Source organism: Hemicordylus capensis, chromosome 5 (assembly GCF_027244095.1).
Source record: "Hemicordylus capensis ecotype Gifberg chromosome 5, rHemCap1.1.pri, whole genome shotgun sequence".
Classification (NCBI taxonomy): Eukaryota; Metazoa; Chordata; class Lepidosauria; order Squamata; family Cordylidae; genus Hemicordylus; species Hemicordylus capensis.
Genome location: NC_069661.1, coordinates 197,093,865 through 197,116,162, shown reverse-complemented (window position 1 = coordinate 197,116,162; position 22,298 = coordinate 197,093,865). Strand labels below are relative to the sequence as shown.

Here is a 22,298-nt window from a genome sequence, read left to right as displayed (position 1 = left end):
GTAGAGTGGTATGCTTCCAGAAGAAAGAAATTATGTATTTCTTGTGGGATTTGCAACCATGGCAAGAGTCTTGAAAAGTTACTCTTAGTGGCAAATGAAAAGATGATGCATTAGGTACAGAACCATTTTTTCTCACTATATGCTCATGCTTTCAACCACTTCTATCCCACCCAGTTATACCTAAAGATCTGGACAGTAAGGTATTGGGACATATGCAATATATATCAACTTATACTCTTTCTTCTTAAATCTCCTAGTATAGCTAACTTAAAAATAACTGCTACTTGCTGATGATGATTAACGCCCTTATATGTCTTGAGCAACCCATTCCTATGATTTGACTAGGATGACTTCCATGGATTGTCGGCTTGCTCCTATGCAAACTAGTTGGTAACCGGTGCCTAGCCAACTGAGACATAAACACATTATCATTAGAAGGAGAACAAATGCTACAAGAATGAGCACCTCTTCCACAGAATTCATAGCAAAAACGGAGGTACCTACCAGTTCTGACATTGCTCACAGACAACTGCCTTATGTGTCAACACATACTGATGCAGCAGTCATTAGGCAGCAATGGCATGACTGCAGCAGGGCTGCTAACAGCTGGTCAATTTCTTCTCACACCCCTAACAGTAGCATGAGATCCCCAGGCAAAGGGAGCAGCAGCCATCTATTGTGGCTCCCTCAGTCCGTTGTATCATGGCAGAGAACTAGTATTACATTATTTAAAGTATTGCTATACTACTTAAAAAAACAACAACATTTCCATAGCAAAAGGTAGAAGAAAGTAGTTTCCTCCTTCCCAAAGTTCCTACGGTTCTATAAACCCAGAGCATCTTGGGTTGTTTTTTTTTAACTTTTCCCTAAATTGCCCTAAATTCCTCTTACTATGTCTATATATGGTTGACTCAGCCTTCCATCCTTCCGAGGTCGGTAAAATGAGTACCCAGAATGTTGGGGGCAATATGCTAAATCATCGTAAACCGCTTAGAGAGCTCCGGCTTTAGAGCGGTATATAAATGTAAGTGCTATTGCTATTGCTGCTATATATAACTTTTTAATGTATTCTTGCTTCTCTCTTTTTATGCCTTTTTAAATGTTTTATGATGCCTTTTATTTAAAAAAATTGTACCCATCTTTTTATGATGTTATATGCCTCCATAGTTTTCATATAACTTTGAATCCATTCCTGATTCTCTCTTTTATGCCTTTTTAAAATGATGTTTTTATGACAAATATTTGCACCCATTTTTACTGTTAACTACTAAGGGTCATTTAGTTTGTGGTCTTGTTCTGCCTTAGACAGCCATAGTTTTATTTTACTCCTGATTTTTATAGTCTTTTCTCATAGTATTTCATTATATGTCGGTATTGTGCACCCTTAGGCTCTTAATATCTACTTTTACTTTTGATATGTAATCACAACTTTTACTGGTCTATGACCGTAAGTAATAAAGGTTGGTTGGTTTCCTGCCCATAAGGGCCCACAGTTTTTAAAACACACACATCCAAGCAATCAGCAACAGCCTCTGGAGATTTGTTATGATGTGGTGAATAGGGACAGTTCTGCTAAATATAAGGGAGTTGTATTCAGTAGACATGAAAACACATTAATTCACATCTTCTGTCTTAGCTTTAGTATGTAGCTGAAAACTTCTATACAACTGATATATATATACACACACAACTTAAATAGTGTGCCTTGACTTGTTATTGAAGGAGAAAGGTAGAATATAGACTTTTAAAAGTGCATGCATCCAATTTAAGTAATGGGCTTGCTCTGCACCAAGCAATGGTTATGAATGTAAAAGGGTTGCAGTTGTAGGCAAAATCCAACAACCATGCAGGCTACCTATCACAAAGAACAGCTCCTTAACTTCATACCTATGTGCATGTCTGTTACTTGGTTTGGACTTCCTAGGTTAATCTTTCCCTGCACTATTATGGAAGCAACATTTTCTAGATTGTCTCACTTCCAGTACCAGTAGTTGGGGAAGGGTATAATTTAATCTTATCCTTAGTGGGCCAATGAAATTAGAAGTACCCATTGCAAGCCTCTTACAGTGCTGCTGGACATCTGAGCTGGATTCTAGGCAGAGGGTTAGATGAGTGAACTCTTTGCATTCAAAGCTGCCATAGGAACAGAGAGGAACAGATGAATTTCTTGTTGAATTTTAATTGAGTATGAAGAGAATTTTAGTTGAACATGAATGAGTTGTAGCATGATCACACAGTTGGTACAGTGGGTTGCAGCTGCTTCAGACTTCCTTTGCTTTCTATTAAGTGGGGAGCTGTTCTTTCACCAGCTCTGGGTAGATTCCTGGCCCTACTGTAGAAATGCAAGAGCCACATGGTAAAAGAGGTGGCCGGCTGGGGCACGTGATATCCATAACGGAGTGCTTGTTTTGAGGGAGGGCGTGCCTCTTACAAAGCTGGTGTACTTTTCTAAATTCTACAAGCCCAGTAACACTCTTCTTTAAATCCTCTCTTATTGTGTGCTTAATCTTCAGTGGTTAATTCACACATGCAAGTCATCACCTGAAGACCAAGTGGTGATCATGAAAAGATGATATAGCCAATATTGTTAAGAACCTCTCCCGAACTCACTAATGGCTAAAGAACAAATGACTGATTTTAAACGTTCAAAAATCTTTTCAGAGTGGAATCTTTGCTGCGTTAGTATGTCAAAGTACTGTGAGTGTAAATTGCCAAAGCCCTTGGATTGGATTCAAAGGTCTCCTTCCTCCAGAGGAACGAACCTTTGCATCCAGCCATTGAAAATGCATGAGTTTTCAGTGCTGTATCATGAACCACTGTTTCAGAAGAGCCTTAACATTGAAAGATTAAGGTTTAAAATATGCATTTTCAAAGTGATGAGATACTTGTGCAAGAGGGCAAGATAGAACGTTCATATCTCTTCACATCACCTCCAGACCAATGTTTTTCCCCAGTTGATTCAGTTCAGGCATTTAGCTGATGATCATCAATTATACAGTAATGTTATGTACATGCATGTGGGCACCTAAATTAGGGGGCAAAATCACAGGGGGGTGAAATCACAGGTACATACAAGGTATGAGACAAGTCACTAACCATACCTCTTCTACAGTTTTTGGGTGACAGCTTTAAAATAAAGTAGGCACACCGATCCTTCTGTTGAAAACTGAAGATAAAGTGAGAGAGGTTTTAGATACAAGGATGTGAAATTTAATCAGGTATCCTCTTTCTAAATATGCATCTCCAACTGGTGAGGACTCTTTACAAAGTGCTTTGTTCCATGTATTCATACACAAATTAAGGTTTAGAGACTGTGAAGGCTTACTCCACTATCTTCAATCTGAGTATCCTATACGTACCTAATCAACCTTATAGTAGATAGTATTTTGGCAAAAGCATGGTACCATACTCTGAGAGATCTTATACTGCAGATCTAGCAACAAATCATTCAGGTTATTCACACAACCGAAAAGTGGATAGGACAAGTGTTCTGCCCATGTTTGGGAGCTGTGTGTGCTCCCAATTTTTGGCTGTATGGGAGCAAACAACTAGGTAGGAGGAGGGAGAAGTGATTGTATGGAATCATAGTAGGAGGAAAAGTTGGGTAAGACGGCTTTTCCTCCTACCTTGGTCAAATGCTGGGTCCTACCCAGCACTGTCCTACTCAGCTTTCCCCACAGGAGTAGCAGCAGCAGTTGACTGGGTCCTTCCTCGCTGCCACCACCACCTCAGGCTACTGACAGGCCTGGGTCCATCCCTTGCCTCCCTGCCTCCCTTTGCCAATGGCCTCGGTAGCCCAAAACAGCAGCAGTGGTTGACTGGGCCCTTCTTTGCTGCCAATAGGGGCTGCCATGACTGCTCGTTCCCTTCAGGCTGCTGACAGGCTTGGTTCCGTCCCTCTTCCTTCCTTCTTTTTGTTTTCTCCTCCCTTCTTTTTCTCTCTTTCTCTCTCCTCCACTTACTCCTCCCCTCTGTCTTTCTTCCTCTCCCTTCGCGCGTGCTCTCTCTCTCTCTCTCTCTCTCCCCCTTCCTGAGTTAACAGATCTTCTTCATCTTGTTTCCTCATCTAATTCACACAGTGGCAGCCTTCTTCTCATGAAGGGGCTCTTTCCTCCCTCATGACCCCTATCTTCACAGACCCCTGCCCACTATCCTTTTATATATATATATATATATATATATATATATATATATATATATATATATATATATATATAGATTCGTCTCCTCTACAATCAAGAACATATTCCCCCCACTGCCCAATCATCATCATCATCATTTGCATTTATTTATTTATTTATTCAATTTTTATACCACCCTTCCAAGCTGGCATTTATATCCTGCTCTCCCTCCAAGGAGCTCAGATCAATGTACTACATACTTAAGTTTCTCCTCACAACAACCTTGTGAAGTAGGTTAGGCTGAGAGAGAAGTGACTGGCCCAGAGTCACCCAGCTAGTATCATGGCTGAATGGAGATTTGAACTCGGGTCTCCCCGGTCCTAGTCCAGCACTCTAACCACTACACCATGGTGCTTCTGCTCTCAGAGGCTACTGCTCCCTATCTGTATGTGGAATCTCCACTGCTCAATAACCACAATGCCTCTGCTCATGAACTCTCGCGAGAGCTGCCACTCACAGGATTAGCCACGAGTATGCCTTAGAGAATTACATAAAGAGATATATTTGATGTATTGGTGATTCAAGATCACATGTTCTTTTTTAAAAAAAAACACCAAATACTCTTGCAGGTCTAAAGGATTTGTCTAAATAGGATGGGTGTAGTCTTAATTCCTAGCAAACCCTGGTCCAGCTTCCCTTTCTCCATCCAGTAACATTCATTCACTCACTTGGTGTGCTTTGGTGACACAAAATGGACCTTTTCCCCTTCAATGGACTCTGATTACTGTTGAGGCAAGTAGATTGGGAATACAGGACCCAGAGAGTTCTGCTGTAGCTGCTAAATTGCTATCCTGGGTCTTTGTCTTGTTTGCTATCTCAGGCATGAAGTTTTCAGTCTGGTCCTCCACTCATTGTAGAGAAGTTAACCACTTAACTGTCAAGCCCTTGAAGACAAGACACCTTTGTTAGCTAACTGTTCCCTTAGCTGTTAGACTTTCTGTAAAAAGACAAAGGTAGAACCATCCAGCACAGTAAACAGACCTTTAACTGGTTACAATGTAACTGCCTCAGCATACATAGAGGTAATTTTTGAATGTAATAACTGAATACCAACATTACTTCATGAACCAAACTAATACAAATGAATTCTTCACAGAGACCTTCAGCAGGATTTTATGAATGTCCTAACCATTTCAGTTAAGAAGTGAGGACATACTGATTCTGTTCATTTCCATTGTTTGTTTTATTTTGTTTTATTTTTTTCTTTTTGGTTAATCTTGTTAACTAGTGTAGAATTTCTAAGGTACTGGCTATAAATGTTTATTGAGAAATACCCAGCAGCATTTTGGATTTGTGAAATTACTTCATGTTGCACAACACCAGACATCTTTCTTATAATTGTGACATTAATTATTTTTTCCAAAAGCCACCCTTAGGCTAGGTTAGTAACAATCTTTGAATGAATTAGATTTGATTTTGTCCTTCTCCTAACTAAAACCATTTTTAAGGGAAAGAAGGGCAAAGAAACCAGTTAGATGATCTTTTCTAATAAGAAAGCTAAGTGGAGCGCTGTCTCTAGCCTAGATCAGCAACCAAGAAGGCCCGGCTAATGTAACATTCTTATTTCTTATGGTTGCATTTCTGCTCAGTTCAGGGTTGATATTAGTCTCTGCTATAGGAAAGTGTTAGGAAGAGCTAGTCTTGACAATTAATGGTAGCTAAGAACATCAGTACAAACAGGCAGGGGTGGATAAAGGTCAGATAAAATACACTTACTTTAAAAAGGAAATCTTTGACATGATTTCAAAGGACACTGTCTGTGTCAATCTGCTGATGAGACTTTAAACATATATCTCCTCTGAAACAGAAACTATCCAATGTGGAATGTTCCGTTATTTTTATGGCTGCCAGGCACTTTTTGGATTAAGGGTAAGAAAGAAAACCCAAGACATGAACCAGTGCAATAATGTGAAACACTCTATAACATCTTCCTGTTTGCTTTTGTACTTAATAGTTTTCACTTTTCCTTTTAAGAAATGATGTGCGAAGTGATGCCAACGATAAATGAGGACACCCCCATGAGTCAAAGGGGGTCCCAGAGCAGTGGGTCGGACTCGGATTCTCACTTTGAGCAGCTAATGGTGAACATGCTGGATGAAAGGGATCGTCTCCTTGACACACTTCGGGAGACGCAGGAAAGTCTGTCTCTTGCACAGCAACGGCTTCAGGATGTCATTTATGATAGAGATTCTCTCCAGCGACAGCTCAATTCTGCACTTCCCCAGGTACGTGGTGTATAAATACCTTCTCTGTGACCTTAACTCATAAAAAGTTGAATTACATGGGCTCGTTCAACAATATGTCCAAGCCAGCCCACTTACAACACCACTTGGAATGGGCATGTCCCCCTCCTACTCTGTGCACGTGCCCTTTCAAAGCTAACTGCACACATGTGATTTAAATACCACATTAATTTCCAGAGGGGGAATGGGATACGCTCATGTATGTCCCTAATCATGTGGTAGGTGGGCCAGCTCAGACATATTATCCTCCAGTCCTATTATTTTCTCAGCATACAATCTCAATTGATAATGTACATGCTTCTAAAGATCATGCTTCCAGTATGAAGGTAGCTATAAAGCTATTTTTCATGTTTTATTAGTACATTGACCATTGGATTTAAGCATGGTGACTAGGATTTTGTTATCAGTTTTGGTCAAAATGAAATCAAGTGCTTGAATATGCCGATTGCTTCAGATTTCAGTCTAAATCTGATTGAGTGCTCTGTAGTTGCTCTGATTGAGCTACTTGCGCTTAACCAGTCTTTCCACTCACTTGAGTGGAAAGAAAAGCATCTCTCTGCATACTTGAAGCTTCTCCAACCATTGACTGACCTGGAAAGCCCTTGTGGAAGGGATGGGGTTGCTCTACACATGTAGATCAGATTTCCACAGCTACCAGATTTCTGGATTTAACCTCCATGTTCAATTTTAATTAAAACTGCAAGAGAGAAGACAGCATAAACTGAGCAAATTTGCTGGAGACCTGAGAGATTAGGAGAAAGGATGCTTTAATTTGAACAAAATCAGGAATAAATTGACCTAGTATAGAGGGTTCTCCAATGTGGGGCTCCTATGCCTTTTGAGAGGAACGTGGAAGAGGGAATTCCAGTGAGTCCTTGCATGAAAAGCTACTCCTCCCAAATTTCTCCCTTCTACCTACCTATTAAATTTATTGGAGTCCACTCTCTTTGGCATCATGCTATCCTCCCAAGATATCACGTCCTTTTATATTTGCATGGTATGTAACTAAAGTATGTTAGAATATGATAAGATAATGGGGCCATTCACACGGCCAACTGGGCAGGTGGGCAGGCAGGGGAGAGGTTTCCCAAACCTTGCTTTCCCACCAGATAATCCTAGTAAGCCTGTTGGGAGCACTGTGCACTCTCACATGATCAGCCCTGCTCCGTGCAACATGAGAGCAAGGCAAAATGATCTGAGGCCAGGATTTATTGTCCCCGCCTCTGTGAAGCCCACAATACACTGTGCAACACACACACTGCATTGGGGGGTTCTCCCAAGAGATGAGCGCTGTATGCGGCCGGGCTAGTAGTAGCCTGAGGTAAGGGAGCACTCACTCCCATAACCTAATTAAACAGCCGAACTCAAAAGTCGGGCTAGGCAGTGCTGGCCCACTGGTATTGGGCCCAATCCCTGCGGTTCTCACGCACAGCTCCACCTGGGCTGTGTGTCCCTAGACTGGGTTAGGCTGTGTGTGAGAACAGCCTCAATATGTGGAAGCAGATAATTTCTCCAGATTCCAGCAATGCCCTGATTTTCTTTTTCCCCTCATCAAGTTTTGTCTTAACTGAACCAAGCAGTAGTGACTTCCTTAAAAGGAAGGCACAATTTGTTGAGCTAAAGTCTGTGCGTGGAATACACAGGCTTGAACACACTTGCATATATCTCAGCATAGCAGATTGGTGTTCTCCTTCCTCTTAATGATTGTCTTTCACCTTCACCTTGCCTAAAAGTAGAATTTGATATCTTTGCTATGTGTAGATTTAACTCTTCCTATTCTTTCTAGTTGGTAGTTAAAGGACCATCACAAAACTAGCAAATACTTTGAGTAAATACAATGGTGATTTTGTGACAATTGATAAACTAACAATAGCTACTAGTTTGGTTCTGGGTAAGACTGCACATTATAATAATAATTTGCTCAGTCCTGACATGTTTAGTTTTTTCTGGGCTAAATAGCAGACACGGGGTGGGGGTGGGAATGGAATCTGGATTGGAACCATGATGTTGGCCAAGGGTTAAAAGTCCCCATGGTTCTAGTCCCGATCAGCCTGCCCCCCATGGCTGCTATTTAGCCCAGCACATCAGGGCCCAGCATGTTGTTAACATAATGTGCTGTGACCCTCAGGTTGAAAAATGAAAATGGTTTGGCTCTGGGTGGATGGATTGCTTAAAAGTGAGAATGGTTTAGATAACTGTTAATAATGGTAGGGAAGTCTTGGATGTTGTGTGGGTGAAACACTGATGAAGGAGATTGCTCTTCATGAAACACTGATAAAGGAGATTGCAATAGCTCTTGACAGAGAATGAATATTACCGCAGCAGAGATCAGTGCCCAACTTTCTATTATCTGTTATCTTTAGGAGTCTTGGTGAGACCTTGTTTACCTTATCCAAACAAGCTATACAATTCCTGAGGGGGGGCGGGGCGATGAAGCTGTAAAGAAGGGAGCCATCCCTAGGCAGTGAAAGCTCTGCATTTGAGAGGCTCCTCAGCAAGATCATCCCTGTCTGCATATTGGGGTGGCATAAGGAGGTTTCTTTATTCTTAGTGGGCCAGCGGCAGCAATAACAGTATTTTAGTCAGTGCCCGCACCTACCATGTTCTCCCCACCACACACACAATGCTCCATGTTAGTGTTGCAATGTTTGCTGAGGCAGTTGTCTGAGGCCATGTTCTTACTGCTGGTAATCTGCAGAGAATGATAGAAATCCATGTCTGCTGCTAGGGTAAGAGGATAGGTACCCAACCAGCCAGCATCTTTCCAGGAAGCTGAGGCAGCTATCAGCAGTGTCCCAGGGTGCTCACCCCTCGGCAGCTGCCCAAGCATGCCTTGTGCTGATGCTGGTCCTCTCCTGAAGAACTAATATCACTTCGCTTTGAACACTGCAGAGTGTTCAAAGTGCTTTGCATGCATTATCTCAGTGGTCATTATTATTTCCATTTGGAGATGAAAGTAGACCTGAGACTTGAAAGGCACTGGTTTGCTTAAGTCCACGTTGTGAGTTCATGGCTGAGGTGGGATTTTTGAACCAAGAACCTGCTAGTCTATAGTTCTTCTATTAGCCGCTATGCTACAGTAGCTCTTAGTTCCTTCTGTGTAACATCTGAGACCTGCAGCAGAGGTGCTTGAAACCCCAGGGAAGAAGGTTACTGAGGGTCAAACTAGATAGTACTTTAAGCATAAACAGTGCAGCTGCATGCTTGTTTGTTGTGGGTAGAATGGCATGGGGCGGGGCTGAAGAGAGAACAGGCTTAAATCATTTGCTTCTGCCATTGTCCCAGTCTGAATTGGGGACCCCATGTATGCTATTTGTACTGAGAAAAGTGGTGCCTGATCGAGACAGGGATCATAGAGGGGTGAAGCATGTAACTCCCTTCCCCTGCCATGGTTCCAGTCTGGATTGAACTCCTGCATGCAAGCAGGGGCATAGCTAGGGGAGAGGGGGCCTATGTTCATCCCTCTCTCTGGCGGTGCCTCGGAGTGAGGGAGATAATAAAGAAAATAGGGAGGGGTGGATCTGGGGGGCCCTCAGGAGCTCGGGGACCCGGGTTCTTTGCACCCATCTGTTCAATTATAGTTACACCCCTGCATACAAGCTATTTTACACAGAAGAAACAAGCATGCAGCTGCATAGTACATGATTAAAGTAACATAGAATTTGATCTTGAGTCAACGGTTTATAAGCTCTTTGGAGCGAAGGCAGTTTTGCCTATTTGAATGTTCTTTCTTTATGTATAGCCATACGTGTGTCTGAAGAAGGGTTGTGAGGGATTTGTACATTTACTTTTCAGAATTCCTTGCAACATCTGACACCTGTCTTTACTGAAGTCAGTCACTGTGTCACTGGGAGTTCATCCACTGAATTCAACAGGCCAGAACTGCATTGCTAATGCTTTACTTTACCAATATGGGCACTATTGCATAAAACAAAAGACGATCAGCTTTAGTTTTCTACACTAAAACTTACAAGGTTTTCTGTCTTGCAATATTCGGAATTCTGCAGGATGCAGAACAGGCTTATCTATCCACATGTCACATTACCCTTCCACTTTCTCTGGACTTTGCAACATCATAGGCATTTCTCATCCAGAACTGCAAGCTTTGCCTTCACCTTGACTGTAGCTCCATTATTTCCCAGACTAGGACAAACCAGGCATGTTATGTGCTCCTTGATTCATCAAACTTGATGAGTAAGTCTCCTAAAATTACTTCTTGCACACTACTAAGTTAATGGTGTTAACACTTGGCCATTATTCCAGGATCCTGCAGGAAGAGAGTGGGAGGAAATGTGTGAAGTTCTACTCAATTTAGTCACAAAAATACTTTCCAGAAAAAATATATATAGTGACTTCTTGAATAATATTCTTAGCAGTGCTTGCCCACAGACTGAGTCAACGATTCTTAATATATATAATTCAAAATGAATTTTCATGACAATATTGGTGCTCTCTTCTATCACAAACCTGTTTTGGGAGATTTGATACAAATTGCTCAAAATGACTTACAAAATGTTCAGAAATACATCACATAAGATTATTAAAACAGCTAAATGTAAGATATGTAAATACATCAAGTACAATGTCAAAACTAGCATATAAGGATGGAATCCAGGATTTATTTATTTATTTTAAACTACACAAATTTTCCATCATAGTAAATCTGTAGAGACTTTCCTAAAAAGGAAGGGTTTAAAGTGGTTTTCTCAAGACTGCATTCAAGCACTGAAATGGGTTTCTTAGGCAGGACATTCTATAATATTGGGGCCACCATCAAAAAGGATACACCCTCTATATGCATTTTATATCCTGGTCTATAGGGACTATGGTCTGTGGTGATTTTTTTCAAACTATCAGAGGTAAATATGATTTATTTTCTCAGTACTTTAAAATGCTCATTTTCTGTTGTCAATGTTCTTTGCAAATGTAGTCTCCAAATACATTAGGTGGAAAAGAGTGATATATTTCTGTGTGCTTTGGTGGTGTCAGGACAAAATGATATCATTATGAATTGAGAAGGACTCTCACTTGTGTGTCTCTAGTCTTCTGGCTGATGACATTCTTCGAATACTAATAGAAAATGAAAGAGTTCACAGCACTATATAGAGTTTACACCAGAGATGTAAGTTTGGGCAGGGTATAAATTTGATAAATAAACTAAAAATAAATAAAATACTTAACATGGAACTTCCTAATCTTGAGACATGTTTAAGTAACCAAAGAAAAAAGATGGTTAGTTATAATAGAAATAGTGGAGATTCTTGAGGGAAATCCTGTTCCCATTACCTTTTTTAAGGCTGAAACATACATTCATTGACACTCTCAGTAACAGTCTTCCTTTCTGGATCAAGATTAGTACAGGAATAAATAAGGCTTAGTAAAAGGGAGAAAGGTCAGACACAGTAAAGATGGCATCAAAACATAGACTGCTGCTAGGGCTCCAAGCTCAGCTTGATTTCTTGTAGAGGGGGTTCCTTATAAGCATTCACAAAATGGAAGTGCAGCAGAGTAGCTTGTACTATATGAGGTCAGGCAGGCTCTTGGATCAAAGCAGCCTGTGCAAGGTAATTAGTCCCTTGGAAGAAGGGACCAGGCGAGTATGAATACCTCTAACACAGGAATGGGAGGTGACAAGAGTAGGAGGAAGCTGGAGAAACAGAGTAGGAAGAGCTGGACAGTTGTATGAACCTTTTGTCAAATAGAATAGTTCTGTAGTTCTTGCAAAGTAAGCAGAGGCCTGATAAGATCAGACTTATAGTTCTGGTGAAATTAATTTTTAATTCTGCACTTAGGCATACATGCGAAACTCCATTCACTGGAACAGGTAGACTTGTAGCGTAAGGTAGAACATAATTATCTGGTATCTTATAAATACACTAGGTAACAATTTGACTTCCCAAAACTAGTGTCACTTTGCATTTCTTCTCAGGAACTTTGTATTATGTCAAATTTAATAACCACTTGAACTTTAGCAGGGATGAAATACAGATCGTGATCCACCCAGCTTTGCTTCTAGTTTATTGCAAAAGCCTGTTTTTAACCTTACTTATGTAATGTGTGAGATGGCAAATGTTCCATTATTAAAATTCTGGTAGAGTAGCTGCTGTGAATATAAATGACTAATTTAAGAAACTATATGAGCTTTTATTTGGGATCACTTATTAAGAAGGGATATGATCTTTTCTTGTGCAATGAGACTTAAAGGCTATTCTCACAAGCATGCAAAACCAGGCTAAGGGAGCCCAGCCTGGTTTTGCATGCTTGTGAGAACCACCGGGCTCGAAGGCAAGCCTAGTGGCTCCATGGTGACAAGCCTGCCTAAGTATCCATCCTCTTAAACGAGGTTAAGGGATTGAGCGTTCCCTTACCCTTAAAAAAAAAAATTGTGTGTCAGCTGTGGCTGCTTGGAGCTCCCAATAAAATAACATTGGGGGGGGCTCCCAATAATGCCTGCAGGAGAACTGCCACTTGTCTGTGTGGGCTATCCGCCCGCCAAGGGAACCGCTTCTGATCCCTCCTTCCCTGCAGATAGCCCACTAGCTCTTCACACGGATCGTGAGAAGAGCTTCTTAGTTTCAATACATATGTCTTCAGGATATAAAAGGCTGTGAAGAAACATGATGACAAATTTGTGTTCTCTTCCATGTTACCAGAGTGGAATTTTTGTCCACTGAAGTTGGCACAACTAGTCTTGACTGAATTCACATTGAGTAGTTGTCTAGAACTAAGTTACTCTTCAAATCCATGCTTTTGACTTTAGTAAGAATGATCTAAGTACTTAGTTCTAAGTACTAATGAATATTGGAACCAAACAACAAATTGGAGGTTTGGTACTGATTTTCAAAAATAGAAATATTCAGAATCTGTGCTCAGTTTCTATGACCTTTTGTCTGACATTGTGCTTACAAAAATCCACACTCGTCTACTGATCTCAGTCACATTTGTGTATTAGAGTTTGGGTGGCTTGGGCTTTTCAGAAGCTCATCAAGGGCTCCATGATAAGACTGATAATGATGGATCACCTGATCAGAGAAAGTATTTTGCCATTACCAAGTTTCCTCTAGAATGCATGGCAGTTTAAAAATGCTGGACAGGCTTAAGACTTCCAGGAGCAATTTTTTTGTGGTGGCGAGGCGGGGGGCAATGCCTTGGGAACTACCAGCATGAAATAGTGGCAGGATTCAGACATAATGTGAAACCAGATATTGGCAAACCCACAGTTTCAATTTCAAATTGTAAATCACACCGCAGACGTTCATCAAACAGTGGTCCGTCAACCTCCAGTTCCTAGAGAGAGTTGCCCCTTCCTGCTGCTCAGCTGCCAAAGCAGATCCCAACAAGCACAACAGTCAGGCTGTGGGCAAAGCATCACCATATCTGTGGAGTGGCCGTGATTGGCCACAATCTTGATGGGAGTGTGTCTTCGCTCTCAGTTAGTGCCAGCTTCCTCGGGTCAATGACAGCTTCACCCCTTCCTCACTGTACTCCCAGCTATGTTGTCTTAATACATTTGCAGCACAGCAGTGGTTTGCGGGGCAAATCCTTGACAACAGAAAGCCACATCCTCATAGGTGGGGCAGGGTGGTCATGGGCAGAGGCATCATATTCAAAGCTCTGGGAGTCCCTCTGCATGGCATGCAAGCGGCATCAGAGTTGGGTCCCTAGGTTAGGGCTGCTTGCCTTCCCGCCTCCACGGCTGCCACATAACCCATTCCCCACTCCCTCCGCACCCTCTGCTCTCAGCACATGGGGACCCATGGACTTACACACATCCAGATTGAGCAAAAGCAAGCCCCCCACCCGCACTATCCATCCTCCAGCATAGCCCATGCCATTCAAGATGTCTTGATGTAGAATCCCATCTACCAGCCCCATCCAACCCCCAAAGCCATCCATTGCTGTCCCCACTGCCTCTAAGGGGGATCACATTGCGCTCCCTGCTCTATCCCACCTCCCATACTCCTCATCGCCTTCCCCACCACTTGCAAGGGGGATTCCATGTTCTTCCCCTCCCCATCTAATCCCTCAAACTGCTCGTCATCCTCCCCACCATTGGCCAGGTGTGGGGGTGGGGGGTGGGGGGGTGCTCTGCACTAGCATTTTGTAAAGAAGCATCTAAATATATAGAACACTTCTATTTTGAATTCTGTAACGTTGTTCTGCATTGATACACTGGCAGCCATTTCATTAGCAGAGCAGGGGCAAGTGTTTGCAATCTTTATCATGTGCCACATCACAGTGTCCTGCCAGTGGAGCATGAGCTCCATCTCACACACCAGGAAGTCAAAGGTGGCCTGGGACATCCCGATGCAGCCCCGAAAGCATTTATCAAGACACTGATTGGCATCCTCCATTAACCTCCTGGTGCTGTTGTGCCTGGGCAGCTCCCACCTCCTTTCCGCTAACCACTCCTCATCCAATGCATGGGCAGTGGAGGAGAGGGCCTCTGAATGTCTCTGAGCTACATGAACAGCTAATCATGAGCACACAGTCAGTCCCTTGGTGTGGACAGAGCTCATGGACTCCTTCATGGCCATTAAGAATGTAGCGGACATGTGGGCCTGGGAGGTCACTGTGGTTGTTACCACTGGACCACCAGGCCAGACACACAGCCCCTACAGAAGTGGTTCCATACTGTTGCCCCATCTCCCAGCTGCAGCCTGGCAAGAGTTTGGAAAGTGGGGAATGGCACGTAGGGGGAAATGGATCTACCTTCTGTTGTCACTGAGGTGGCGGCGGCTAGTGGTGCTCAGTTTCTGGATGTGGTGGCAGATGGTGCAGAGGGTCTACTTACCCCCTGCACAGTTGTAAGGGCGGACATCTGGCTGGCCCCCAGCCTCCTGTCTGGCATCATGTGCCCAGTCCCTTCTGTGGCCCTCAGAGTGAAGTCCCTCTTTTCCAGCAGCACCGAGGCCAGCACATCATTTTAAAAAAATGATTGATTGATTGATTTTATTACATATCTATACTACCCCATCCAAAGGTTCTGGGCAGTGCACAACAATCATAGTGAGCCACTGTCTTGGACCCCACTCCAGATATCTTATTGTGTGTGGTGTCCTCTTTGAATTTTTTCTCGAGGTGCTGCAACCTCACTTTGCACTAGTTGGCAGTGTGGTAGTGCCCATGGGAGGCCATCTGATCAGTGATCCAACCACAGGTGGCCTCATTCCAGAAGCTGCTCTGCAGCTGGGTCTGCACCCTCTCACTGATCCAGAGTTCAACAAAGATCCAGGTCTCTGTGTTGGTCCAGAGATTTGCTCAGCCCTTTCTGGAGGTGTCCCATGCTTGACTGTGGCGCTGCCAGTGGCTGTGCCACCTGTGAATGTTGTTGGAGCAGAAGGCTGCTGGGATTCCATGGTTGTTTGGAGCAGCCAATTCCATGTTTCGAGCATGAGTGTCCACACTGAACTCAAGGTCATGGGCCACTGAATTCATGTGGTCATTTGACTGGAAATCAGGCCAGGTGTATGCGATGGGCTGTCCACCATCTGCATGCTCATGCAGGACTAGATGTGTGTGGGTGTGGCCAGCAAACAGTCCCCACATAGTGGCATAGGGCCAGGTGCAGGGACATTGCCCACATGCCACAGTGGAGTTCCAACCTCTGCCCCTTTTAACTCAACATTCCCAGTTTCACATTACATCTGAACCCAGCCAGTGGCTTGGAGAAGCAGAGCTAGTCAGAAAACTGCAGTTTGGTGACTTGCAGCCAGGTGCAAAATGGCAACTTGTACAGAAATCTACGTCAATGGAGCAGGTGATTTTAAAATCCCTGAATTTCAGGAGAGTTTTGCTGCAGGGCATAATGGAAGCAAGAGAGGCTACTTTGTAGGTGAATAAACTGGAGATAAATTAATGGGAGAGAAAGTAAAAGCAACCCTGAACACTTGAAAGAGAGAGCGTAAAAATCGTGCAGACATGCTTGCACTCAGCCAGCCAATCAGATTTGCAGTATGGTTGGAAGGGAAGGGAGTGAGAAGAAGCAAGGCCAAATGCCTGGAGAGACAGTTCAGAGAAGCTTGAGAGCTAACAACAGTTTCCGAACTATCTAATATCTAGGGTGCACTGTGTCTAGGGTGTACTGTTCTATGTGCAGGGTAACAGCCAACCCAGTGGATCTTAGGAACATAGGAAGCTGCCATATACTGAGTCAGACCATTGGTCCATCTAGCTCAGTATTGTCTTCACAGACCGGCAGCGGCTGGCAGGAATCTCTCTCAGCCCTATCTTGGAGATGCCAGGGAGGAAACTTGGAGCCTAGATGCTCTTCCCAGAGCAGCTCCATCCCAGAAGGGGAATATCTTACAGTGCTCACACTTCTAGTCTCCCATTTATATGCAACCAGGGTGGACCCTGCTTAGCTAAGGGGACAAGTCATGCTTGCTCCCACAAGACTAGCTCTCCTCCCTTATGTACCTTATGTATCTTGTGTACTCAAACTGGCAGGATGGTCCAGAATGCATCTGAGAATGATTTGCAATGCACAGGGATTCTTTGAAAGGGGTTGTGGAGAGGTGGAAAGAATTTCCTGAAATTTAAGAGAGTTGAAAATGATACTCGGAATACAATTTCAGTGCTACATAGTGGTTGTTTTTCCCTCTAGAACTTTCTCTTTAATCATAAATACATTTGTGTGGGGGGAAATGCCATTGATTTTTAGTGGAATTTATTTCAAAATATGCATGCTCAGGTTTTGGATGATAACATAATGGTTTTGCAACAGGCTTTTAAGTGGCCTGTGGTGACTGCAGCAGTATTTTTATGATTATTATTAAAAGTGTTTTTATTGTATTCATGATAACACAGTTGTTCTGCCATGGCATAAATAGGCAGGCAGTCTTACAAACTGAGAGCTACAGTGGTTCTCAGGCGGTAAGCCACATCTGACACCAGTGCTCCTACATACCCGCGATTATTATTCATTTATCAAGCACTTCAGATACTTCTAGAATAGATGAGTCTCCTCCTCAAGACATTAAACATGTTTATTTTAAGCTGGAGCACCTAGCCCCATTACATTTCAGACATTCCCCAGCTTTAAACGGCTGCAGCAATGTTAGCACTAAGGGTAGAGACATGCTTTGCTCTGATGTATGATTTTTTACACTTGATTACTGATAAAGGAACACTCTACTATCAAACTCAGAATGGTGCGTGTGTGTTTACTGTGTTCATTCAGGCACTATACTGAAGAACTGGCAGATTCAAGAAAGGTTTTTCCCCAACCACCTCAGGCACACTGCCAGAAATGCTACTGTGCAAAAGACTTAGAAGATGGCACTGGTTGTAGCCTCATTATTGCAACCCTTCTTCATAATATTTAGACATTCTCATGCTGTGCTCTGTTCTTGCTTCATTGGCTGTTGGTAGCATGGGCAGGGCATGGCTTTTGTCAATTAAAAATTAACCACACTGGATGGCCTGCTGCTGAGAGTCCTTATCTAATTCAAATGTGAAAGGGTTGTTGTTTTAAACAAACAGATGCGACTTGTCTCTAAAATCAGCCTCCTTATCAGATATTTGGAAGACTAATTCTTAAAAGGGACTAAAGAGAGGTGCAGGGCTGCTGCCTTCAAGTCTTGCTTGTGGACTTCTTGGGGAAAAAATCTGACTGCACACTGTTGGCAACAGGGGTTGACATCCAGACTTTTACTCAATAGTACTACTCGAGTAAAGGACCACTAAAGTTCTATAGGGCTTCCATTAGTACAGGAAGTCCTTCATTTAAGGTGTTTTGCCTCAAGACAAATGGCAGTTAAAAGGCGATTGTAGATTGTCATCTTGTTTGAACTTACAGCTCTCATCGCTGGAGGGTGGCTAGAGAGCTGCGGGTACCTGGACTAGAAGAGGAGGAAGAGGCGATGATAGTGGTGGCTCAGGCTCACATTGTCATTGAGACTAGCAGTTCTGGCAGCAGCAGCTGCTACTGCACCTGAGACTGTGGAGGGATTGGCTACTGTTACTATTTACATATCACTTTTCAACAAAAGTCCCCAAAGCGGTTTACATTAAGAAATATAAACAAACAAACAAACAAACAAAATATGTATACCCAAAGGGCTCACAGTCTAAAAAGAAACATAAGATAGACACTAGCAACAGCCACTGGAGGGATGCTGTATAGGCTGACTGGCCTAGCCAAGTGGCTTCCCCCGGCTGCCACAGCTGCTGCTTTTCTCCTCCTCAAGGCTCCGCTGCTGTGCTGTGATGGCAAGATGGAAAGAACACCGGCCCACATGTGACTTCCTGCTCACTCTCCTTCCTTCCCTGTCTAATATATGCCCAGGAGGAGGAGGAAAGGAGGTGAGCCACCTTGTTGCTTTCCCTCCTTTCACAAAAAGTGAGAAAGAACTAGGAAGGGACTGGGTGGCAAGGCAAAGGGGAGCAACTTCTGATTCTCCACCATCAGCTTCTCTGCTGCATGTTGCATGTCTGTGACTGACCCTCACCAGCTTTGACAGCAACAGAAAACAACAACAACAGAGTATCTGGCTTGCTAACTGAGCAAAGAGGCACCTTTTAGAAGTGGTAATTCTCTTTATTTAGCAGGGGGAGAGCAACTGGCCCTATGCAACCCCAGCACAGCATCTCTCCCGTGGCTGCTGTTGGTGACTTTCTTATGTTTCTTTTTGAGACTGGGAGCCCTTTGAGGACAGGCAGCCATTTAACTAATTAATTAATTTCTGTATGTAAACCACTTTGGGAACTTGGGTTGAAAAGCATTATATAAATACTCGTCGTATTCGTATTTGGTTCAGGAACCAAACGAGGTGCCTTAAGACACAGTTTTCAGGAACCAATTGTGTCATAAATTTGAGAGCTGCCTGTAAACTTAGTCAGGATGCTGGTCTAGAACCTTTGGTCTGAACCAACAGGGCGTCTTGCATTCTTGTACTAAGCACAAGCATACATAGTGCAAGAATGTGCAAGACACTTGTTACAACAGACATAGTGGCGATTGGTAGCAGCTCTGAAACAGCTCTATAACAACTAGTTCTGCTGTAAAGTCCACTCAGCCTAAAGTAACCTACACTTTGACATTTACTTGGAAGGAAAGCCCCTTTCTCTTTTTAGAATGCAAGTTTGTGGGAAGGGTTGGGGGAGGGTAAAAAGGAAATAGTCAGGGAGGAAAATGTAATGACCTTGCTCTATTGAACCAGTACATGCAATTTGATCAATATTAAACTTTAATTGGGTTGTGTTAAGGAAATTTGTGATAGTCTTACATTTTCTTCATTACCGTTGAGCAATAAGGATTTGCTGATTCAGGGAAGGGAAATGTAATCTGGCAAGAAAATAATTAGTTACTTTAATAACATGAAAGTTATATATTCAATAGTCTACCATTTTCTCTTATTCTTACCCACACGACTGTATTGATTTGGCACTGTGCATGTACTATAAATACCTCCACATTATCAATCAGATATGGAGACAGATTTTAGATTAATTAAATCTGGGCACCTCTGCAAAATGTGACATTTTTAAAAAATGGCATTTACTTTTGCTTTTTGTAAAAAGCCTCTTATTCTGCAATGCTGCAGTTCTATAGGAAAAGTTGATATGTTGGAGATGCAATACACATAATAACTCCTCAACTCTCAACAAAAAGACCCGTTATTGTGCAAAAAAACAAAAAACAAAAATTTGGTATACATAAATAAAATGTTTTGGTGTAACACACCATCCTCAGTTAAGCAAACAAATGAGCACAGATAAAAACATTCTCCGTTCCTTCGATGTGATAAAACTCTGTTCCATGACTGGCGAAGAGATAATGAGTGGGGCGGGGCGGGGAGAGAGAAGTAGAATCACCTCGTTCTTCTCAGAGGCTTATAAACCTTATGGCATCAACTAGTGCCTCCTTGAGCATTAATGTCAGGCCTCAATTTCTCTAAAAATAATGCTTCCTTTATTTTCCTTCTTTGTAGGTTCCTTTCAATCCCCAAAACAGATATTTTAGTAGTCACTATTTTGCCTTCATGATTTTTCCTCATATGCAATGACCAGGGTTTCGTTCTCTGTGCACAATGCCTCATTGCCTGCTGGATGTTATTTATATCTATCTTTCAGTGGTCTACCAGATTCCCCAATACAGAATAAAGTGCAACCTAAACATTTAATTTTATATATATTGTACCTTTCTTTCTACAATTGCGTTCCCCCTGTTCACAAATTTCACAATCGTGTACATCACATCTCCTATCATACTATCTAGAATTGACTAACAATTGTTTAAGTGTCATTGGTGCTGTACAAACCACTTTAATTCATTGTCTTTCCAGGATTCTCTGGGTTTGCCACGTAAATCTATCTGAATGATATTTTAAGTACTGGCTGGCAAACCCTTAATGAAGCTAGATCTTCTCCAGCTCTTGGAGAGGAAAATAAGGAAAAGTAAATGTTTGTGTATGCTAATTGTTAGCTGTTTTGGGTGGTTTTTTTGGGGGGGGGGAAGGAAACTGGGATACATACAACAAATGAAATTATTCAAATTCAGATTTGATTGAATATTGCATCTTATATTTGCATCTTAAAGATGCCAACTGGGATTTTAGAACATGGAGAGAAACTCTCTCCAGTTCATTACTTATCTCGGCATACCAGTGCTGAATGCAAGGAGAAGAGGGAGCATGGCTGTGGAGTGTGTTAATGTGTGGAAGTGGCTAGCTAAAACACTTCTGTTCTCCTTCGCCCCCAAGTAATGCTATAGTTATATTTCATCTTGAGAAAAATCTAGTGTGCTGGACACTGCCCACTGTCCTTAGAACCACCACCCCCTTGCTCAACAGGGGCCCAACAGATGGGTTTGTAGTCAGACCCAAGATAGCACTGGAGTACATTAGACAATAGAGGTAACGACAGAGGAAACTGGGGAGAAGGGAATAAGGCCAAATTGCTGTGAGGCAAAGATGGCCGTTCTAATTGCCAAGCAACTTCTAGTTTGTTGCAAACCAGCATATTTAACTACACATATTTATTCATTTGAAATGTAGGTTTTGTGTTCAAAATGTTCAGTAATGTCTGGCAAATTGAGACCTGGTTAGAACATAATGAGTTCTCTAACATTATCCATTAGCCTTACAGTCTTCTGCTGAACCACTTGACATTTTCTCATGCACATTGACATCTTAGAATCCTCTAAGATAACATTTTAATCACTTCTTCACGGGTACTTATTGCAGGAGCTAGTTATTGCAAGTAATTCTGGCAGAAAAAATAAGCTTAACCAAGAATCCCATTATGGTCCAGCAGATCAGAACCATGACATTGCCCATTGTTTTCTGTAGTGGGGAGGGAGCGGAATGCACATGTGATTCTTAAGGGGGAAAGGGTATTGTTTAGTTTTGCTTAGGTGCTGATGCCAGTGTTAGCATGCTATATGTTGATCTTCTGAACGCCTCCCCCCCTCCCCAAGTATATTATTGAAGTTTTATATGCATGCCTTGGAATAATTGGTGCTAGCTTTGATTAGACCAGCTCACGTTTCTTTCTGAAAAGTCATGCCTCAAGTCAGAGAACACAACTTGCCTTCTAGAATACAGTAGGAGAAAAACCTGAGGGGGATAAAACATAAATATAATCTGGCAGAAATTGTTCAAAGCAAAATTGCTTGCAGCAGGAACAGTGTGTTCCAATCTCTACTTTTAATTTTGCTTCATAAACATCCCTATCAGTTACTTTAACTTGAACCAGACACGTTAATGGGCACATAAACTATTTGATGGCTCATTATCTCTAAGCTTGTAAAGACACATTACCTAAACTGAGATAAAAATAAATCCAGGCTGGTCAAGGGCATGGTGTTGGTTGCCACTTAAATAATTTGCCTTTGATGATGCAACAGAAGGGGGGAGGCAAAAAACTCAAA

At 42.4% G+C, this 22,298-nt stretch overlaps 1 protein-coding gene across 8 annotated transcripts in view; it reads left to right on the top strand.

The window, feature by feature from the left end:
* PPFIA2 (PTPRF interacting protein alpha 2) overlaps positions 1-22,298 on the top strand; it is a 461,781-nt gene that overhangs the window by 4,478 nt on the left and 435,005 nt on the right. For all 8 annotated transcript variants that reach the window (XR_008307767.1, XM_053251926.1, XM_053251924.1 and 5 more), the window contains exon 2: positions 6,156-6,406. Coding sequence is in view for 7 of the 8 variants with exons in the window: in XM_053251926.1 (XP_053107901.1) it covers positions 6,158-6,406 (249 nt within the window). In the remaining variant the exon portion in view is untranslated. The remainder of the gene's footprint in view (positions 1-6,155; positions 6,407-22,298) is intronic.